Source organism: Gambusia affinis, linkage group LG11, assembly GCF_019740435.1.
Source record: "Gambusia affinis linkage group LG11, SWU_Gaff_1.0, whole genome shotgun sequence".
In the NCBI taxonomy this organism is placed as follows: Eukaryota; Metazoa; Chordata; class Actinopteri; order Cyprinodontiformes; family Poeciliidae; genus Gambusia; species Gambusia affinis.
In genome coordinates, this window is record NC_057878.1 from 23,562,167 (window position 1) to 23,583,726 (window position 21,560).

Genomic DNA, 21,560 nt, shown 5'->3' on the forward strand with positions numbered 1-21,560 from the left:
TGCATCCTTTACTGAATTTCACATTTTATTTTCTCCTGGACAGAAGTGTTTGTTGTTTAACTTGAAACTGCCAAATGTATTGTCAGGGACAGCGCTGTCATAGCTGCCAGAATGCATAACTTCTTCACAAATTATTACTTTCACTGCAGAAAGGTACCCATGGTTTGTGGAAATACTGATCTGATTCTGATATGAATTTGTTTTAGTAAGATATATTTTATACTTTAGTTTAGATGAGCATTTAATACAAGTGTCACCAGAGCTGTTTATATCAGCAAGCCAAGCAGGCAATGGCAGAGCCCCTGCGAGTCTCCCTGTCGATCAGTATTTTGTAGTTTTGTCACTCCAGCTTGTTTAAATGAACCATAGTAACTGAGTTTTCAACCCAACAAAAATATTTTTTTCTGAGATGCCATCTGTCACCCCATAAATGCTGTAAGTCCTTCTACAGTTACTCAAAAAGTCACTTGAAGCCAACAGACACACTGCACTGTGTTGAAAGTAAACTCTGCGGTTGGGAGCAGTAAAAATACCAATATACAAGCTGCAGCTCAAATCCTTTTGCATTCATTTGGCTCAGAAATTAAAACAAAAAAAATAGAATGGCTCTGCATTGCAGCTACACTAAGCCTGTACAGAGCTATCACAGATTTGTTTCATCATTGGATTCATGGGATTTCTCAGAACAGCTGATCAGAAGCCAGTTTTACCCTTGCTTTGTGCTGCCTTGGTAACGTGTCTGCACCGATTCAGACACATTTTTTTTTTTTTTAAATGTGATGAAATTGCATGCTTTGACGCACATTGAAGACAATGTGGGACAGATTTGTGAGTAATGTTCATATGAAATAAGAGATGTAAATAGATGGATAAATGGATGGAAAGACCTGGATTGATTTTGTAATGTTCCTTCCACATAATTAAGTAGTAAAAGTAACTACCGACTCCAAAACCAAAGTTTCACTTTATATTGAGATTTCTATAGATTAGGCTTACAACCAAAATTGGAAAAAAGCAGAGAATAACTCATGCTTTGTGGAAAAATACAAACCCCTTTGGCCAATAATCAAACCTCTAACATCTGACCATATTATTAACCTTCAAACACAAAACAGAGCTAAATGAGAACAGTTGACTGAGAGCAAGCAAATGAGCTGAGCACCAATAAATTGACCCATCGCTTCCACACTGCAGTGGTGACAACATTTGTTGCAAGATACTGTTTTGTTACTGTTGAATGATTATACTTGATTGAGTAGTATAATCAAGGCTACAAGGCTGTAATAAATTACAGATTCTTTTATTGCTATTAAAACATATAGATCATCCAGTTCATTAATTTCTTTGAAAACAAAATTTGCTCAAAGTTTGTCAGCAATGCCATGGTTGCATGCTCTGCATGGAGCCTTAATGTCTCCAGTAGACCATCAGCATCACAGTTTCCTCCTGAGTTTTCAATGTGTTTTCCTCCTTTTGTAAGATCATCAGCCAAACTCTCAAAATCTGATCAACTTTTATGGCGACAAACTAACATCTCTTTATCCAGGATGACTCCTCACAATGGCTGTTTGTTTAATATGTCTTTGTTTACAAAGCATCCAGTTCATTAATTTCTTTGAAATTAATAAATTTATTTGAAATGAATGAACATCTTAAAATCTGAGATGTTTTTCTTTGAACATCACTGACTCCCAAAAAATATCAAAATCTGCATGGGTAGCAGGAAGTGAGTCGGGGCGTGATGCAGTTTGGAGCTTTGGTGTCAGAAAGGGTAGAAGATTTTGACAGAATCCAATTTTATGATGTGAAGTAGACTTTCTGTATTGTTATTTTTTATACAGTATGCTCATTTCCCTGTAGAGGTCGTGTTGTGTTCACATGTGTTAAATGTGCTAAATAATGATTATGATCAGTGCTTTAGGGTTAGCATAACTAACTTGCCAGTTAGCAGCACCCACCATTGATTTTAGATTTAAATGGATCACACATTTAGTCATTAAAATCTTTCAGAGTTTCACACTGCAAGAAAAAACACATGAACTAACACGAATGACACACACAGTTACAGTTTACAAACAGACAGTCTTCGTAATTAAACCTGAAGTTAATATCCACACAAAATTAGATCCAATTCAAAGTATCTAATTTGAGTTTGGTCATCGTTTTCTATCCGATGAATAGTCGGTGTGTTTTAGTGAGTGTTTGTGTGAAGGATCATTGTTATGCATAGCCAGACCTTCAGCCTGCTGATGAATTAATGAGGCGTTGTAGTTTATTCTTTGAACCTCTTTGGGTTCTTATTTCTTTGAGTTAATTAGTTCACTGAGAGGTTGATAAATGTCCCGTCAAGATGTGGAATGGAGAAACTTGAGTGCAAATCAGTTTTTCTTTGAATTTTTTATTGTTATGTTTGCTGTGGTAACCATTACATGGCCTTGATTGTTTTCTGTCACTCTGTGGGATTATGTGGGGCATAGTACGAGTAAAACTGTTGAAGGGTAAACAACTTTTTCTGCTGTTTCCAGTGTTCTTCAATCCACTCACGTCTGTCTCCGTCTTTTCCTCCACCTGTTAAATCCTGCAGATGAAGGTTCAGAGTTGAGTTCAGGCCGTGACACTCCTGCTAGTAGTTCATCCCGGCAGGGACTCGCTGATCAAACAGAAGAGAAAACCAAAAAAGAGAAGAAAAAGAAAGAGAAAACCAAGAAGAAGGAAAAGAATAAAGGGAAAGGAAAAGAAAAGGAGAAAAAGAAAGCAGAAGAGACAGAGGAAACAGAAAAGAAGGGCAAGAAAATAGGCTTTGCTCTTCTGAGGTGAGTAGCTGGAATTTTTTTCATTTGACAGAGTTTCTTTGCTTTTTTCCAGCATCAGCTGGATGGAGCAGCACTAAGCTGAACCATCCTTTCTTCATTTAAAGAATGTTTTAAAGACGTCTCTGGCTCAGGTGGTAGACCGGTCAATCACCTGTCACAGGGATGAAGATTGATCATTTGCGTTCTCTCTCAACATTTAAATGTCCTTTTGAGCAAGGTACAGATCTCCAGAAGGCATGGATCATGTTTTTCTTTTTGTTACTTTAGATTACTTTGATTGCACAATTGTGTTTTTTTTTTTTTTTTGGTTGTTTTTTTGGAGTTGCAAAGGATCTCTGAGTTCCAATTTCTTGTTAGTTCTGTTTTGTTCAGAGATGGTTGACTAGATAGTTTCTTAATGTTTGACCTAGTTGGTTTGTTGTGTTTGTTTATGCAGTTCAAATGCTTTCTTAAGACAAATGGAAAAAAAAAAAGTTAAGTGACTTCTTTTGTTGGATAGATCTAAAAATCCACTCAAATTGAACAAACCATATTTAAAAAGTCTGTAACCTTATGCTCCAGCTTACGGCTGGGGGATGCATCGAGTATACTCAATGTATCACGATATTTTCAACTTACGATAGTTAAAATTGCTATATTGCAACCATTGAGTTAACTAATTTTAAAACCAGGCATTAACCAATGCTTTACTACAAACTACCTTTAACGCATGTGGCTCTAGTGTCAGCGTAACGTCCTGACTGAAAGAAAATCATTATAACTTATTTATGTCACGTTAACGAAGAACAGCTGAAAAGTTACCGGGTTCATTAACTGCGTAGCAGTTTTGCTCCAACTCCTCCTCTGGTCATTTCTATATTCTTTGCACAAAATGTTTTCTAAACATTAATGTTGTTTTCACATATCATCTCCAATGTCCGCTGGACTTCGGGTTGCGCCGTGTCAGCTGTTTGGGATTCCCCTCTGTAATTTCCCCTCAAAAAGCATGGAGGGGAATCCACACTTCCTGATTGGCTACCTGTCACATTCAACAGGCTGCTAACGGAAAACCCCTCATTTTGATCGGAGTGGCCACAACAATCTACCTTAACACACCACACACTACAGGATGATTGGTTACCAAATCACAAGCGACAATCTTAGAACTATCAACGTTCTAAGATTGATGTAAGGGGAAAATGTTGGTGTGAACTAACGTGTAGTGTGAACTATTGCATCAGGTAGTCGGATGTGCCCATCTTCTCTATTTAAATCTAATGATTACTGAAGGGCAATATGGTAAACAGACTTTATCATCTATTTTTGTTTTTTGGTTGATTTGTTTATTTTATCAGTTCCAGTGTTAAGCGTTCTTTTGAAAATAAAGTGGATCTATCTTTGTCAGGAAATCGCATGCATTATTACGTCATTTCTATTAAAACAGTGTAAAAAGGTCTTTAAACAATATTATAGTTTATCGCAATAATTATTCGCTCAACAAAATTTGCTATCGTGACAGGCCTAATTGTGATATATGTTGTGTATTGTGATATAGCAAAAATATATCAGGATATATTTTGTAAAGTTAAATACTTTAAGCAGGCCTTATTGTGTATAAACTGATAATTTATTGTTTAAGTATAACAGATGCCGCCGTCTACAGATTGATTTTGAAGTTGTTGAGCAATGTGTTCCTACAATAGTTGATTTAGTAAATAGTTGTTCCAACCTTGCAGGGACCATGCCCTGACGTTCCCCTTTAAATGTCCTTTGTGTTGCTGTTCAACACAAAGGACACTTCAGGAGAATGTTTTTATTTACTGGACTGTATGTCAGAGTTGTGCTCAATGCAGCAGGCTGACTCCAGCTGACAGCAAATCTATTCTTAATGTGAAAATCGTATCCATAAAGTCTGTCACTGAAAACTATGTGAACAGTTTGCTCTGCCTCACTCTAAAGGAACGACATAAATGTAGAGGTCTTTTTTTTTCCCTTGTCAAGCTTTATCTTTTGCTCCCAGGTACAGCCGAACTACTCTTAGTGGTGCCCCAGTTTCCTTAAGAGGTGGTGAAAATTATCTGCGGGAGCTATTTTGTGTTATTAACTTTAACACTATCTCGCAGTGTGAATGCAGCCTTCATAGAAACACAGCATGAATGGAGCAGAGTGTTTCAATGAACAGTTTGCGCTTTCAACTTAAAAAAAACGAAAAAAAAGACAAACTTACCTCATAACAGTTTTTCTGTTTCTTTTCTTCACTGTGCAAGTTTTTGAAGTGGGTTTTCACATGACCATTACATAGATACAGATCTTAAGAAAAACAGTTGCATGCAATTTGATACTCAAAATATAGCTGCAGTCTTTCAAAACAGGCTTTCAAAAGCAATCCGTTTGAACCAGAACACAGAAAAACACTTCCAGATTTCAAAGTCCCTTTTTATCACATTGATTTCATCTCAAAATTACATGTTATTTAAAGTGAAATATTGGACAATTAAACTAATGCGAGCAAATTTAGTACAATTGAATACGTTTTCATGCGCTTTTCTTTAACAGTGTTTTCTTCTTTCTCTTATAGTTTCTCTCATTCATATTCTGAGTTTTAAAAATTCTGAAGCTGCATACTGACTGAAACATGGCCTTCCTCATAAACTGACAGGTCACGCAAGGGGAGCATTGATCAGAGAGATAGCAGAGATGTGCCTGGAAACTCTGAATAAGCTGCAGAGACCCATAACTTAGATGGCTGAACCGATTGATAGGACATGTATTAGCTGTACCCACCGTTCATCTGGTCTTTTTGGAAAATGGAAAGCCATTGTTAACAGAAAGTCCTGTTTACAGTTTTATCACAAGTTTTCTCACTTTGTTCATCACAAAATTCAATAACACGTGTTTCAGCTGAGTGCAGCTTGCAGTTCAGGTCACATCACGCTGATAGGACGCCACAGCAGCTTTTTTATTTATTTATTTTTTGCTGTGAATGTCATTGCAAAGAGTGAAAAATGCAGTTCAATTTTGACAGACATGCTCTCGCAAATAAACTGTGACTTATAAAAATTGGTCACAAAAAATGGCTAGTCAAAGACATGAGTGGCTCATTTAAGGACTCTTAAGAAAACATTTTAAACACCCCTTTATTGTGACACCAGTTTTATACTAATATAGACTTTAAAAAAAAAAGATTTTCTAATGTTTAATGTTGTAAAAGGTTAGATCAGGGGTCTGAAACCTGCTGCACCAGAGCCTTAAGTTGTTTTTCGGATCTTCTACACAGGCTACCAACTAATATTTTTAAATACTAATAACAAGAACAAGTCATTCATTTACTAAAAGAAGCTACTTTTCATCCCATTAGGTGAGAGACTACATGCCTTTTTAGTTGCATTATTGTCCCAAACCATCCCATAAAAGAAAATATCATCGTCTTTATTTTTTCTAACAACATATGTTTTTATTTATTGTAAGAGCCTATAAACAAATATAAAACATTAGCTCTTTGAAAATAGCATGGGATTTGATACAGTAGTCATCAAAAATTTTAAGTTTTCTTCTTTCAAAATCCCATGTGACATTTGGTGAAAACATACCTTTGGACTGTAAAGGTTGCAGACCCCTGATTTGGATTATAATCCTAAAATGACAAAGAAAAAAAAAACAAGATCAGCAGTAAACTGAAGAAATAGAAATATTAATTTCAAATATTACAACTTAATTGTTTATTATCTCCATTTTATAAGTAAGAAAGTCAACTTTATAACACATGAAGACTTTTTGTTGAGGCCTCAGATGTTTCTTTTGTCATTTGTGCACAACTAATGTATACGTTGGTCCTCCCTGCATTAATTTCTTTCACTTTAATCTAGCTGAATTACTTGACATACCAGGAGGTGTATTTCTTTACTCCCCTCACTTAAAGCTTATCATCTTAGGTGGTTTTAAGTGCTCCAACGTTCAAAATAGGTTATGGCAGCCCCACCAACCACTTTTGTTGATGACCGTTTTCTCATGCTACATGCATAAATGACATTTCTGTCTTCGAACATACACCTCCTTCTTTTCTCCTGACTACCTGTTTTCCCATCACACTCAGCCACAAGCACTGTAAGAAACCATATACGACATCCAGTGATATTTTTAGACCTTTCCTCTACACCTCATCACTCATCACCATAAGAGTGTCTCGATAAGAGCCTACTGATAGTCTCAACCTTTCAATCCTCCTCTCTTCTCTAGTCATATACCTCGCCTCCCCTCTCTCCCTCTGTCTGTCAGAACCCACCTCTCCTAATCTTTGCATCATTCCAATTTTTCTTCTCCATCTGCTCCCCTCAGCTCCTGCTCCCGTATCTGCATTTGATTGCATGTAATGGTGGTAGACTGAGAAAGCAAATTGGACCTATTCAGTATAGTTCAACCCAGGCAGAGCTGCTGATTTGTCATATTCATCTGAGGGCACCTTTGATTGGCCTAATGGTTCTAGAGGGGTGGCAGTATGGATTACTCAACCTTACTCAATTGTACTTAGTCTTATTGGAATATATGCTATAAAACACAACTGTTATGTTTGGAGTGATGACATCTATTTCTGTTTGTTTACAGTAACACCCAGGAAACAGTGTTTTTTTATTTTTTTTTTATTTTTTTTTTATCTTATTTACATTTCCCAAGTTAAAGGTAAAAGAACTCAAAATCATACAAGTGTTCACCACTTTACATATTTCTTATATATTCTTGATATTTTTTATGCATAGATAGGCAAGTTTTAATATCACACCAAGATAATGTGAATAAGCACAAAAAATTATTTTAAGATTTGCTGCTATTCAGTTTCAAGTGAAAAAAGCTATCCTAAGTATCCTGGGAAAAAAAAAAAAAAAAGCAATTACTCCCACCCTGAGATTTTATTAGCTCTGATTCAGTGGATGTGTCAGTCATGAAAAGTCTGGGTTTTCTTCAGGACACAGACAAACCGATGAAACCATGAATTTTGCTCTGTAGCACAAAATCCTGAAAAATATTCAGCAATCTGTTGGTGACTTAAAGTTCTAGTTATTTAGCATAACAATGATCTAAAGCACACCAGAGTCAAAGTACAAACTTCATTTCAATTAAGATCTTATGGCATGACCTTAAATAGGCTGGAAAAAAATAAAAAATAAATAAAAAATCACAATTCAGGAAGGTTGAATAACTTAATAAAACCTTTTAGAGCTTGACATAAAAGCAACGCTTAGAAATAAATTTTCACATTATTGTATAAAAGGTTCCCAACTCTAATTTTCAACTGAGCCATGAAAGTCAGACTCCAAATGTTTGTTTGAAATGCCCTTTAATGTGGACAGCTGGTTCTGTCATCTGAACTGTCGCCACCTGCCAATCAGATATGCCCATCATCTGCGTGTGTATTTGTAGGCGTGTGTGTGTGTGTGTGCTCGCTCCATGGTAACCATCCCACCATGATGAATATTCATATGATGATTAAACATGATTGGTCACACAGTCAGATGGTTGTTATATAGTTTGCTCATGGGATGGGAGGTTTGTTTTTGCACTCTCCAAACTGTGCTACAATTATGTGACCCTTTTACAATTCTGTTCCTGTTTAGTTCAGATTAAAAGTTTAAGTTTTAATACATTTCTTAGTTGTATTTTAGTTAATCAGATATTACTTTAATAATTGACTCATGCATTTTGGTGGATGTGAAAGGCACAATGAAGTAGAGTTCTCTGTACAAATTATAATATGGCCTAGACTTGGAAAGGACAAGGTCTGGCAGCAATGATAAACGGATGGCCGCCACTCTTGCCAGGGCATTGTGTTGTTGCAATGTATTGCAAATATCTGTGCCCACCGCTCATTTTCGGCTTTAAAATAGTGCAAATTTATGATGAATCTATGATAATGAATGCTTGGTCTCCTGCTGGCATATACTCAAGCACTGCTGCTCTTACAGCTCACTCTGTCACTCTTTTTTTATTATTATTTTTGCATTTTCATATCTGTATGTTTTTGTGCCACTGGCTCAGCTAAGCTTAAAACCCAGAAAGCGGCATAATTACAAATGGAGCCACCAAGCAAAGGAGCCTTTGAGCCTTGACTCTGCTCTCTTTCTTTTCCTCTCATTGGTGACTCTAATTATACTTTCTCTAACATTCTACCATTTATTTTCCCTTCTAGCTCCTCACCCACTATTTTTACTCTCTCCTACCAGTCCTAATGCAGCACCTCTGTTAGACTTAAAGTGCTCCATCGTTGGGACTATTAGCCCATCACCACGGTGGGGCCCATTAGGACTGACTAGCTCCATTGTGGGCCGCGTAATGGTTGAGCTTCATGCGAGGCATATTAGTCCAAATCTGTAGATACTGTATGAGTCTGTGTTTTTGAATGTGTGTGTGGTAGATAGATGAAAATGGTGATGGCAGAAAATGGCCTTCCGTTGATGGTGCAGCACTCATCATTTGATGAATATTTTGTGATTGGTTATCCTCTATCTGTGTGTGAACTAAGAAGATGTCTCTTGGTGTTTTGACATCTCAAGGTGCCACATTAGTGTAACTGTTAAAGGTGCAGATATGGCCACCAAATGTAAATATGAAACCTCTGCACTGAGAAAAATATGAAACCTCTGCTAAGAGAAAATGATTGCTTTTCTGGCTAATTCTTTGTACCCTCAATATAAAATTATATATATATATATATATATATATATATATATATATATATATATATATATATATATATATATATATATATATATAATCTTATTGTACATTGTCACCTCAGTTCTATATTCTTTTGGCATCTGTTTACAAACAAATGAATTAACTTTGTTTGGTATTTTTATATACATAAAAGTTGCTATACTTTGCACAGAAAAAGTCTTATTTGGGTAAAATTATTGTCCAGGAAAAAATACACTTTGTCTTGTTACTTGAAGTGAGGTGAGGTTAATTACAGAAAACAAAAATGTAAATGTCCTTTCTATCAGAATCAGGATAGATTTAGAATATACATGGGTATGGAGAAGTGACTTAGACTTGATTTAAATTGTGTTTTTCAGTCTGGTTAGAATCATGGAAAAGTCTGGCAAATAGTTTCCAGTTTTGGATAAGCCTTCAAGATATGGACTAGGATCCTAGGTTTGAGTAAAAGTTTAGAAAAGTCTGGAATATGAAGTACAGTGAAGTCTCGCTTATTCGTGATTTAGTATTTGCAGGTTCACCTATTCATGTTTTTTTTGTTTGTTTTTTTTCCTGTGGAACATAATTTTGCTGAAATATCAGAGATGAACTCACACTCAGAAACTTGCCACTTGTTGATAAATGATAATAGAGGATGAACTATGTGATCAGAGGTGGTTAGAGTCACCATAAAATTTCTCAGGTGAATGTAACTGGTCACTACCCACTTCTGCCTGTGATTTGTGAACACCAAAATATTCAGAAATCAGAACATTTCCTGCTGTTGATTCATCCTTATGCAGAAGCATCCATCTATTTATCTACACTTCCATGCTTCCTTCCATTTGTTCATCACTTCCATACCTTCTGTAGTTCATATAGGTTCCATATTAAAGCCTAACCACTAAAGATATATAAGCTTTGAATTTGTTTGACATTTCTGTTTATATTTTTGAAGATGGATAAAACATGAACCAAGATCTCTCAAAATTATCTCCCTTCACAATATGTAGACACTTTAAGGAAGCATCTGCATCATCTGCGTTCCTCCAGCCAACCTTCGTCTGTTGTTGCCTAATAATGACAGAGCACATGTTTGAAACAGAGGAAGGACTCTGCCAATCAAGCATGGTGACAGGAAGTCATTGGGATGTCACAGTCTGATGTCACGCCTGCCAATCATCTGCGTTTGTGTGTATGAGTGTGCGCACATGTGCTCTGCATTGCAACGCATCTGTCAATCACCCGTTCTCTTGGGATCCATTTGCCAATGATAGCAATGCAGGGCGTGTCTAAGCAGTAGAAGAATGAGGGAGGGAGAGAAGGGGACAAGAATAAACATAATGGTTGAAGTGAGAGTCACAGATGTTCCTGCTAATTTTCCTTGTTAGTGAGTTTTCTCCTCATCAATGAATCACAGAAGCACATTGGTCAGTTCTTTGTGTGCTAAGTATTCATATCTATTTGCATGTTTCTTGCAAGGTTTAAAGAAGACCTGTTTGCTTGACTGTTAAATTTCTTACTGTTTGTATAAGTTTAGAGCTGCACCTAAGGATTTCTTTGTAATTGATTTTTCTGACGATTAATCGATTAATCAGATGAAGAATTGGGCAAATTCTGAAGATTTTTTCTTTTAACTGATTAAGCCATTTCATACAATATTAAAAATACACCAAAAGCTGCAAATAAACCATTTATTTTACATTTGAAATAAGAAAATAATGACTTTATTTCCTAAAATGCAATAAAGTAACATTCCTTTAGTGAATGCTTGATCCTTTTGTAGCAAAGGGTGCATCTGCAGCTAAAAGAAAATCTCAACATGACCATTTCAAAAGCTCAGCCTTTTCTCCATAACTTACAGGTTACAGGTTAGTAATTAAATATTTCTTTGTCATGTCATTTTCTTCTGCTGGGAGAGGTGCCAAGAAGCTTGGTTAAATGTTTTTCCCCTAATAAAAAAGCCTTCTACGCAGATTGTGGTTTTAGCTTATTAGTATTCATTAGTCACCGCTCTGTTCCCTCTAATGACAGGACAAGAGGTAATAAATTCTTCCTAACTGGCTGCTAATCATCTGTTAATCTTACTCTCATATTCCTTGTGAAATGGTGTTCGAGCCATGATGTTCTCACGTGTAAATTTGTTCTGGATGGTCTTGTGCTAGAAGTGGTTGTTTATTAATCATTTTTAATTTTGGTTCACTTCTGTATGACCACTTCTCCTCTCTGCCCTCACATTTAAACTGAGAGGAATAAAAGAACTTGAAAATGAAAACCACAGGTGAATTAGTCTATCCTGAGTCACTTTCGCATAGTCTTGTGCAGTGGTTATGTCTAGCTAATGGTATGTGATTTAAATAATAGTTCTTGTTGGACAAAAGATGTTTGAAATGAAAGAATATTAAACTGGACCTGCTGTCAGGCAGCTCTAACAACTTCATGAAATTATTTTTAAAAAAGCACACATGACAAGAAATATATATTTTTCCTGCCAAGACATATATTCATTTCAGGTCAAAGCCAGTGTTCCCAACAGTTAACAAGTACGAATAGGAAAAGTTTCCCAGAACCGGACATGAGCAACATTATCAGAAGAGATCCAAGCATTGTCCTCAATTACAAAAGCCAGAACTGTTAGTAACATAACATAATGAAATTGGAATAAAATTAGCTTTCAGCCAGGAACATTTCTCAACTAAATTTAAAGAAGAGTGGCAGGTATTTTTTTTTAAATGGAAAAGAAAAATAGAAAAATATATTGCTGATATTTTGTTTTCATATTGCCATGTTCCTATCAGAACCAAATTTCTTGACTGATGCTGATTGTCTGTAGTCCCACTAGTGGAGATGAGGATAAGTGTGGATGCTAGTTTTCCGAATATACTGGGTATATTCATGTATATTAAGGTCCTTTTGGTATTTCTACTATTACATTGGTTCGAAATAAGCATTTTGATGGGAGTCCCACATATTAGAGGATTTTTAGCTATTTGATACCAACTCCTTGAATACAAGGGGTCCACTGTAGTACAAAATACACTTAACTACAATGGACCCAAACATAGGTTTTGGATAATTTTACAACAATAATGTTTTGTTTTTGTTTGTCTAAACATACACATTCCAGGTAATAAAGTTTCACAAGCTTCAAAGTAAAAAATCACATGAATTTATTGTCCAAAGCCTCCTGTCACAAACACTCTTTCAAAAAAAAAAGAAAAAAAGTTGATGGAAGAAGCAGCAATGGTTAAAAAAGCCAATGGTTAATATTTTAATATCTAGTATCTTAGGTGAAATCTGTGTACTGTGTGATGTTGTGTTCAAACACAGTAAATGCTGCAGAATACAAAAAGTTCAGAAATAAGGACAGACTTCAAGAAGGGGATATTGTTTTTTTTTTGTTTTTTTTCTTAGAACAATAAATAATTACATTCACTGAACTAACTGTCACAGAAACACCAATCTAACCACCAGAGCCCTGAGGTTTATTTTCATACTAAACACATCCAATAATAAAGTAAATGGTCACCACAAGAGGATAGCCATGGTCAGCAACAATAATCAGGTAGGTGGTGGCATTCCAATGATCATTGATCAGCATTATGGGGCTTCAACCTTGCCAAGAAAACACTCTGTACATTGATTTACTACTGCCACCACTATCCCAAATTGTTCACATAAGACAGTAAAGGTTTGGGGATTCATGCTTTTAATCCCAAATTCTGGCAGTAGCATCTGAAACCTCAGCAGAAACTGATCGTTCATTACACTGCAGTAAAGAGTCATTATCTGGCTTTCAGTTACCTATTTGAGAACTTAAACTGGTTTTAAGTGTTGTCTCTCATCAGCAGTGTGATTGCATTATCATATTGTATTGTATTTAGTTTGATCCACTTATTTTTTTTTGTACTTTTTCACCACAAACATCATCTCAAACCAATTCAGATGACAGTTTTAACAAATCTACGCTAGTCCACATTAAATTCATATCATTCCAATTCAATCATATGCAGTCCAGAAATATAGTCAGATTTTAATCCAGCCACATATAGTCTAACTCAGTTCAAATTATAATACAATACAAATTCAGTATTAGTTAATTGAAAATAATTCAAGGAAACCCTGGATATTGAATTGAGTTGTGGATTTTGCAGGAATGACTTATCCGTTGCAAACGTGAATTCTGGAGGTTTTTAGCTACTGACCTTACTGAAGGTTCCTCTACACAACAAGTACCCCAGCATATGTGAGCCCCATTCTGTGATTTTCACGTCCTCTATATTTTCCTCTGTGCTTTCTACACTAGTGATTTCAGCTACTGGTGAAATTTTCTCCACTTCTTAGAGCTCACTTTGGCAAAAACAAAAAAACTGTTTGTGGACTTGAGAAGAGCCAGGTTCACAGTAGACAGGGTGAACAATTCTTAGTGATTTATTTGGATTATAAACTGGACAACTCGGGTAACTTAGAATTTGTTAGAAGATGTTGCAAATTTTCTTTGAGTTCTTGGTTTCCAGTACCACCATGTCTTCTGTTGTCAGCTAAGGCAGCAGCCTGAGGGCCAAAGACATCAGTAGGATCAACAAGATTAGAAGAGAGGGAACATATTGCAAGATGCCATTGATACTTTTGCATATTTTGCAGGAAAAGATTTTTAGTCATGGTAGGTATCTCAACCCTAGAGAGGGTCAGGGTAAAGTTCAAGAGAGGAAAACTTGATAAAGAGCCGGAAGATTTGTTAAAAGTGAGTTAATGTACACATGGGAAAAAGATAAAGTGAAGAAAGTGAGCGAAAAGAAACGGCTCTGCTATAAAGAAGTGAAAATTTTGAGAAGGAACCGTGGCAAAAGGAGTGGTAAATGCAGGGAGGAGAGATTTGAAAGAAAGGGTAAGCCTCTGTAGGTAGCTGTAATTAAAGTAAGGCTTGTCCCCTGTGTGGCAAATACACACACATGCTGCTAATACACACAGATGATTGGAGCCCTTCATTGCCCATCGAGTCACTCCTCCATGGGTGGTAAATAGGCTTTACCTCCCAGTCCACATTAGGCATTTCAAAGAAACCTATTACCCCAGTGTTCAAAGTGCACTTTTGTTTTTATTAAAGCCAAAACAACAAGCCAGTCCCAGTGTAATGTAGCACTGGATTTGCTTTTAAATAATACATAAGCAGGGGGAGCGATACTTCAAAAATGTCCACGGTATTACATAGCAGAAATGTAGACAGAAGGATAATTCATCAATATATTCACTTGATAAATAAAACATTAGCTGTGTTATAAGGTCACAGTTGGCGTGTTGGACATATTAACTATTTAGCAGGTTTGACTGGCTCAATTCAGTATGTCGCACCCGCTGCGTAGCTGTGCTCTAAAGTTTAATAAGCTTCAGCTTTTTTAAGATACATTTAGGCAGAGCATTAAAGCATCTTGTACATTTGAACTTTTGAATTACAGAATGGAGAACTTTCAATGAGATTAGAATGACACATTTCCTCCCAAGACCTGAGCTTATCAAGATAATGAGATTTGTATAAACTTTTGTTTCAAAAATGAGAAAACTTCAGCAGGAAATACGGCCTATGCAACCAAGGTAATAAAATGTGCACTTACTTTGTTTTAATACTAAAATTTAAATACTTGTTTAGCAAAACTAATATTCCACTGAAAACACGATAGACTGTACAGCCAAAGGGAAGAAATTTATTTTAGTTTAATGAGACCCAAAAATAGCGTTTTAGCCATCAGACAAGACGTTTTGTTTGGCAGAAGTCCTGAAAGACCATCTTTTTCCATCTTCAAAAGAACTGCTGTTTCGGAGAACATTTGATATCCAGCAAGACAATGACTCAAAACGTCCAGCTAAACCTATGCACAAGGAGCTTAGGGACAACAAGGTGGATGTTCTGGACTGGACCAGTCAAAGCCCAGACCTCAACCTGACAGAGGAAATTGTGGCAGGACCAGAAAAGGGCTGTTAACAGCTGATTCCCACACAACTTGACAGATCTCCAACAGTTTAACAATAGAAATTCAGCTGATTACTTGGGTTTTGGCAAAAAAAAAAAATTATAATAGACCTGATTTTTTGTGTAAACATGATTTTCTTGGCAACATGTTGTTTATGTATTTCACTTTCTATTTGTGTCCAGGTTTGGAAAGAAAAAAGAGGAAAAGAAGGAGGCAAAGGCCGCTGTGCAACGACAAAAATCAGACGTTCTGAGTGACCTGGAGCTTGAAAGGATGAGAGAAGAGAGAGAAAGGTAAGGAACCTTCTCTAAAATATGATTAGCAAACTTACCACACATTGTTCTTTGATCACAGGATTTTCTACTATTTCCCTGCTAACAACTTTGTTCTGCTGCATGCTTTTGGTAAAACTCTTTCTCTGTGACAGGTCTTGATTGTGAATTATTAGTAGCCTACTAAATTAATTACTGTTGCTCTGTAACAGGGAGTAATTGTTCCTTTGTTTCTCTTTAAGGATTGAAGCTGTGCATCCTGAGCTGCAGGAAAAATTGCCCAGAGACCAGCAGGGTGGCAGTGGTGGGGCAGCATATCCACACTTCGAGGATGATGATGCCGACCCAAACTATGCCAGGATACAGTCCTTCAGGGACCGAGCGATGGGTTCAGGGCCACCGCCGCTGCCACAGTCACCTCTCTACAGTTCAGTTCAGCACGCTCATGCCCGCTCGCCTTCGCCACAGGGCCCTCCCAGCTTCCCAGGACATGGGAAGCATGTTAACGATGCTGGAGTTCTTCCCGATGATGACCCCATTGATAGGCTGTATGCCAAAGTTAACAAGCCTAGAGGTTCTGGAGCTACATCACCGCTCACTCCTTCCCCAGTGCCTCCAAGTGACAGGTGGGGTTCAGTGACTTTATCTGTGAAGCACTTTTGTTCAAGGTCACCATTTTTTATTTTTTTTTTATAGATGGTATTTTAGTATTTGAAGCTCATAGAAGCACATAACCTCCTAAATTTATCACACACAGAAATTACAAAATCTAACGGATGATTGAAAAACAGACAATATGTGAAACCAAAAATGAAATAATAATATTAATGATGACGAAAGACCATTGTTGCATTTCATTAACAAATTTAAGTAGATGTGGTGGCCTGGGTTATTTAAAAACAATGAACGGGAATACATATTTTTGGTTCGGTTTATATTAAAGTGGTAAAATTTAGAATCCTCACATCAATTAGCATAATTTTTGTAGCAAAATTATTCAGTATGTGTAATACTGAGTGTTATAAGAGAAGTTGTTTGCCATATTCCATAGGTTGCGTTCAAGATCTCCATGCGCTATTTTTTTTTTATGTTAAAATATAATTTGTGATTTACTGACGCAGATCCTAAAGCTGATGGAAACTGGTGGGGGTAGCATGATAAAAAAGAAGATGTTAGCGAAAATGTCAAATGGAACCTATGATGTCAGCACAGTACACAATAAATCTGCAATCTTGCAGATTTACTTAAAAAAAAAAAATCTCAATTTAAGCTTCCAGTCTCCACAGATTTCTGTTGATGTTCTGTTTTAATGCCAAACTTATTCTAGGGTGGATCAATACGCTAAGTCTTGCACTAGATACTGCATTTCTGATGAAAGAAGTACATCAATGAAAGCCTTGTGGTAAATGTGGAATTTAAACTTTCTAAAAAAATAACAACTTGGACTATTGTAAAATGTTGTATGTGTCAACAAAAAGCTTTTGGTTTGAGTTTAACATGTCATTTGACATGAAATAATTCATGTAATTTTTTTTTATATTCTGGATAGGTTTAGGCCACAATATTTTAATTAAGCACAAATGACATGAGTAGATTTTAGAAAATGACTTTTAAACATTATATCAAAACACAAGTACAACATTTCTCAGGTGATGACTCTATGATTCTTTATTGTTGGTGAATAGGTTGGTCATGAATTAATCAAACTACAGAAAAAGGAAGTGACCAGAACCCAGACTTACTCTGTTGTTTTCTCTCAATTGTTGCATCACTCCTTCAGTGTAATTCATGCTAACATTTTTCTCTCTGCTGTCTTGCAGAAGCTTACTTTTAGTATGATCAGAGAGTGAGATTTTAGTGAGTGAATTTTCTGCTTGAAGCTTCAGTATGATACTCCTACTTCTTTACATTTTATCAAATCAGTAACAGTTCTCTAATTCTGGAACATATCAACCAGTACATATACTCTAACACACACTCGTCTTTTCATCTTGTGTACCTATCAGAAAAGTGAGGATGCCAGCTGTCTTGATGGACAGCTCCATCCTCCATGGAGCCGTTTCCTGGCCGCCTTTCTTGTATTGTTTTCTTCATGCAAAATTGTATATATTTCAGTGCCTTGTCCTTGACTTCTACAATAGATTATGGGATTCATATTGAGTAGGAGAGTTGTGCTCACCAGTGCATGTTTTATTTTAAGGTGGTAGAAAATGTGGTTTGGCAGGTAATGACTGTTTAAATAAAGTAATTTTCATTTAAGTTACATGTGGATAAAGAATATGTGACATATTTTATGAAAATTTGCATCTTTGACCTTAACTCCGGGTTTTACACTCGTGTCCCATAATCCCTGGTCTCCCTACATGTATTTTGGATTATGTAAATGTACTCAGCTTGCTTTGGCTTCCATGCTGATATTTATTGTTAAGTATGTTAATCCCAGCCATTTTGAAAGGCTTTCTTATGAAAGCACTTTCTTTTATTTGCACCTTATAACAAGTCTGATATGTTTATTATTAGAGGGTATTTTTCTTGATTTTATTTATAGACATTGTGGTGCTTTGTTGCTTAGTTCCTTCCTTATTTTATAATATTCAGTATTTATTTTCCAAGATGTCCATATTTCCTCAAAAGAAGTAGCAAAAGTCAGAGAAGGTCTCGATTTTGGAGTCGTCTAACCATGACCGGCAGTCTTGGCAGATAGTGCTGTTCATTTATCATCACTTCCTGAAACCTGATGATGCAGACTAAAGGAAGTCCAGGTATTGGCTGACGGTAATCGATGTGGCTGGAAAAAGAAGGTGGTGTGTCAGCAGCGGTGTCTGTATGTGTGCATTAACAGAGGTCAGAGCCACCGGAGGCATGTGGGATACAGAGATAAACAGGATCGCCAAGGACTGCCTTCCATCAGTACATTAGCAAAGCAGTGAAGCATGGCTGCTTAGACATGTGCACTAAAATGCACACCCACATGCTCAGAAAAGGTGTTTTGTGAGCGATGACAGGCTACAAATAAATAAATTGAATGTGAAAAAATATATTTTTTTTTCCATTTTAAGAAACCAGTTTACCCCAGTAAATGCTTGTAATGTAACCAAACAATTAGAAACTGAATGACAATTATAAAGAACTTATTATGACAAGATCTAACTGAACACAAACACCTGTCCATCATGACAGAATACATAGTAAAATGCTCAATTAACGTTGATCACAGGTGCTTAGTATATTTAGCACTTTTATTCTCATGAGCATATATTTAAATATGTGTCGGATACCTTGTTTTATACCAGGTCACCTAAACTTTCTGTAATTATTGGTTTGGAAAAATAAAACAGGATATAAAAAATGTATTTCCAAACTATACCCAAGACCAAATGTCAAAATTTATTGCTAATTTATCTGTCTAATCCTGAATCGGTTGCATAGTATCTGGAAATTTTAAAATTCATGATTGTCGCAAAAAGCATATCATATACAAAAAAACAAAGAAATTCTTCTGTCTATGTTTTTTTATGATTTGGATTAATTGGAAACAGACTCTAGAAATTAACTGGAAAATATATAATTCTAGCCTAGCAGCATTAAAAAAAACTACAATTTTGCTGCTAATGATGTTTAGTCAATAACAGTCAAAGTTTCTTAATACCTTTTCACCCGAACATTTTAACACAAACAAATATTGAAGAAAAAGGATTGGGACTGAATAGCCATATAGCCATAAGAAAATCATTAATTATTAGTGAGGATATTCAGAGAAATGCTTCAGTTTGCCATAAAGATTGAAATGTGGAGGGATTGATAGAACATTATGTTGTCTGATGAATCCAGATTTACTGTCTTCAAAAGTGAGGGGTGCATCAGGGTAACAAGTGAGGCAAATGAAGTAATGGACCCATCATGCCTAGTACCTATTGTACAAGCAGTGCAGAGGTTGCAGTGCCATAAACTTGGGTTCAGCAACATTATGTGCCCAAAGAAGGAGGTCATTTGAATATACCGAATGACCATGCTATACCATCAATAGATGACAAGAGGATATGATTCATCAGGGTCAAATAGTGAACACGTGTTTAAAGGAGCAGGAGACATCCTTTCAGGATTGATTGGCCACCTCATCCTTCATTCCTGTAACATTGCAGAAGTTTATCCACACAACGCCACAGCAAACGTTTGCCAACAAAATTTTAGTGTGTTTTGGTGACCTGTTTTTTTGACAAGTATTATATGCCAATAACTAATATTTATCACAGTCCAAGTAGTTCACTGAACACATTGTGTTTTATGATGTTATGTTGACAATATGTTTTCAAAAGCTTGACATCTTCAGGAATATCTGGTATGAGTCCACAGTGAATGTTTCTATGTTTGCTTATAGGAACTATGTTTTCCACCTCATGCTGATCAATTTAGCATTTATTTTTATTCTCAATGGACACACTGTTTAGACTGCAGAGTTGCAAAGTCTGTGCATCTCTTTGCGTGTAAAAAATGCAATTTTTACACGCACAGAAAATGCAATTTCCTTATAGTTCATACAGAGTTTACATATCCATGCATCCATTATTCATTCCCTTCCAATCATACTTTCTCTGTTTGTCTGCCAGTAACTTGCATATTATTTCCCATGTTTTTTACGTTTTTCTTTTCTTTTTTTCTTAGAAGTGCTTTTAAAATAACCCATCATCTAAACTCATAATGTAACTCATAATGTCTTTTTGGTCATTGACTTTATAAAGTCCATAACCTTTCCTCCAACTTGACAACAAAAGGAATAAGTAAACCTAGCCTCAGTCTAGTTGTAGCATTCGCCTCAAATATTTCTTAAGAGAATTGTAGACTTATTAAGACGTCTTTATAATATGGAAATCAGTTTCCACCAGGAGAAAATGCACCAACACTTATCCAGTCTATTTTCTGAAGTGACCCGCTAAGCCTTGGATGAGAGCAGCCCTCGGTTTTCATGAACAGCTGCCCCCCCTCCCGCCGTCACCCATCCACCACCAGCCAACCCGTCCAAGTACCCCTCACAGGTTACCATAACAACCACGACCTCTGGCACTCCACCAATTAGAAAACAATCAGCCTTGAGAGACCAAAGTGAAGTGAGCTTGGCAGCGCAGGAAGGAGGGGCATTGTAGTACATGTGTAAAGGATAAGCAGCGAACAAGAAACAAAGAAAAAGCATGAAATAAAAGCAGGTCCTCATAGGGGCGGTTTGTTTTGCATTTAATTAGAACAAAAATGTGTTTTGTTAATTGAAAAAAATAGTACATTAGACTATTAATTCCTTTTAGTATTTAATGCAACTGGATGTTTCGGATGTGTTGGCCTTGCTAATAACTTATGTTTTCTTTTCAGAATGTATCACATTATGTCAGTCTAAAGACATTCAATGATGCTTCAAGATCTGAGTAATCTGATGATGCCTTTAAGTGGATACATAGCAAATTCACCTCTTTCCCAACTTATACACCTTTTTTATACCCAAGCATTTCCATTTAATTTCAACCTTCTAACATTTTGTTCTTGGGAACAAAACCATTTTTGACCATCTTGGTGAAAATATTGGGTTTTTTTTTAGAAGTTTCATATTTTTTTGGTTTTTTGATCCATAATTTGATTGTATTTCATTTTACAAAGATTTTATAATACACCCAAATCCTTTGATTCTGTTCCCCTTTTTAGCGTTAGGGGACCGATAGAAATGATGTCCTCAAAGCAGATCAGACAATATAATAATAATAAAAAAATTTAATTTACCTTAAAGTTGTTTTTGTAAAACATTTACTAAAATAGAAACTTATCTACATACATGTAGGGAGACAGGAGCTTCCAGT

The 21,560-nt window shown here is 36.1% G+C and overlaps 1 protein-coding gene across 6 annotated transcripts in view; it reads left to right on the forward strand.

Moving 5' to 3' along the window:
- LOC122840311 (partitioning defective 3 homolog B-like) overlaps positions 1–21,560 on the forward strand; it is a 218,629-nt gene that overhangs the window by 123,806 nt on the left and 73,263 nt on the right. For all 6 annotated transcript variants that reach the window (XM_044132600.1, XM_044132598.1, XM_044132601.1 and 3 more), the window contains 3 exons: positions 2,585–2,813; positions 15,631–15,741; positions 15,963–16,346. In XM_044132600.1, the coding sequence (XP_043988535.1) occupies positions 2,585–2,813; positions 15,631–15,741; positions 15,963–16,346 (724 nt within the window). The remainder of the gene's footprint in view (positions 1–2,584; positions 2,814–15,630; positions 15,742–15,962; positions 16,347–21,560) is intronic.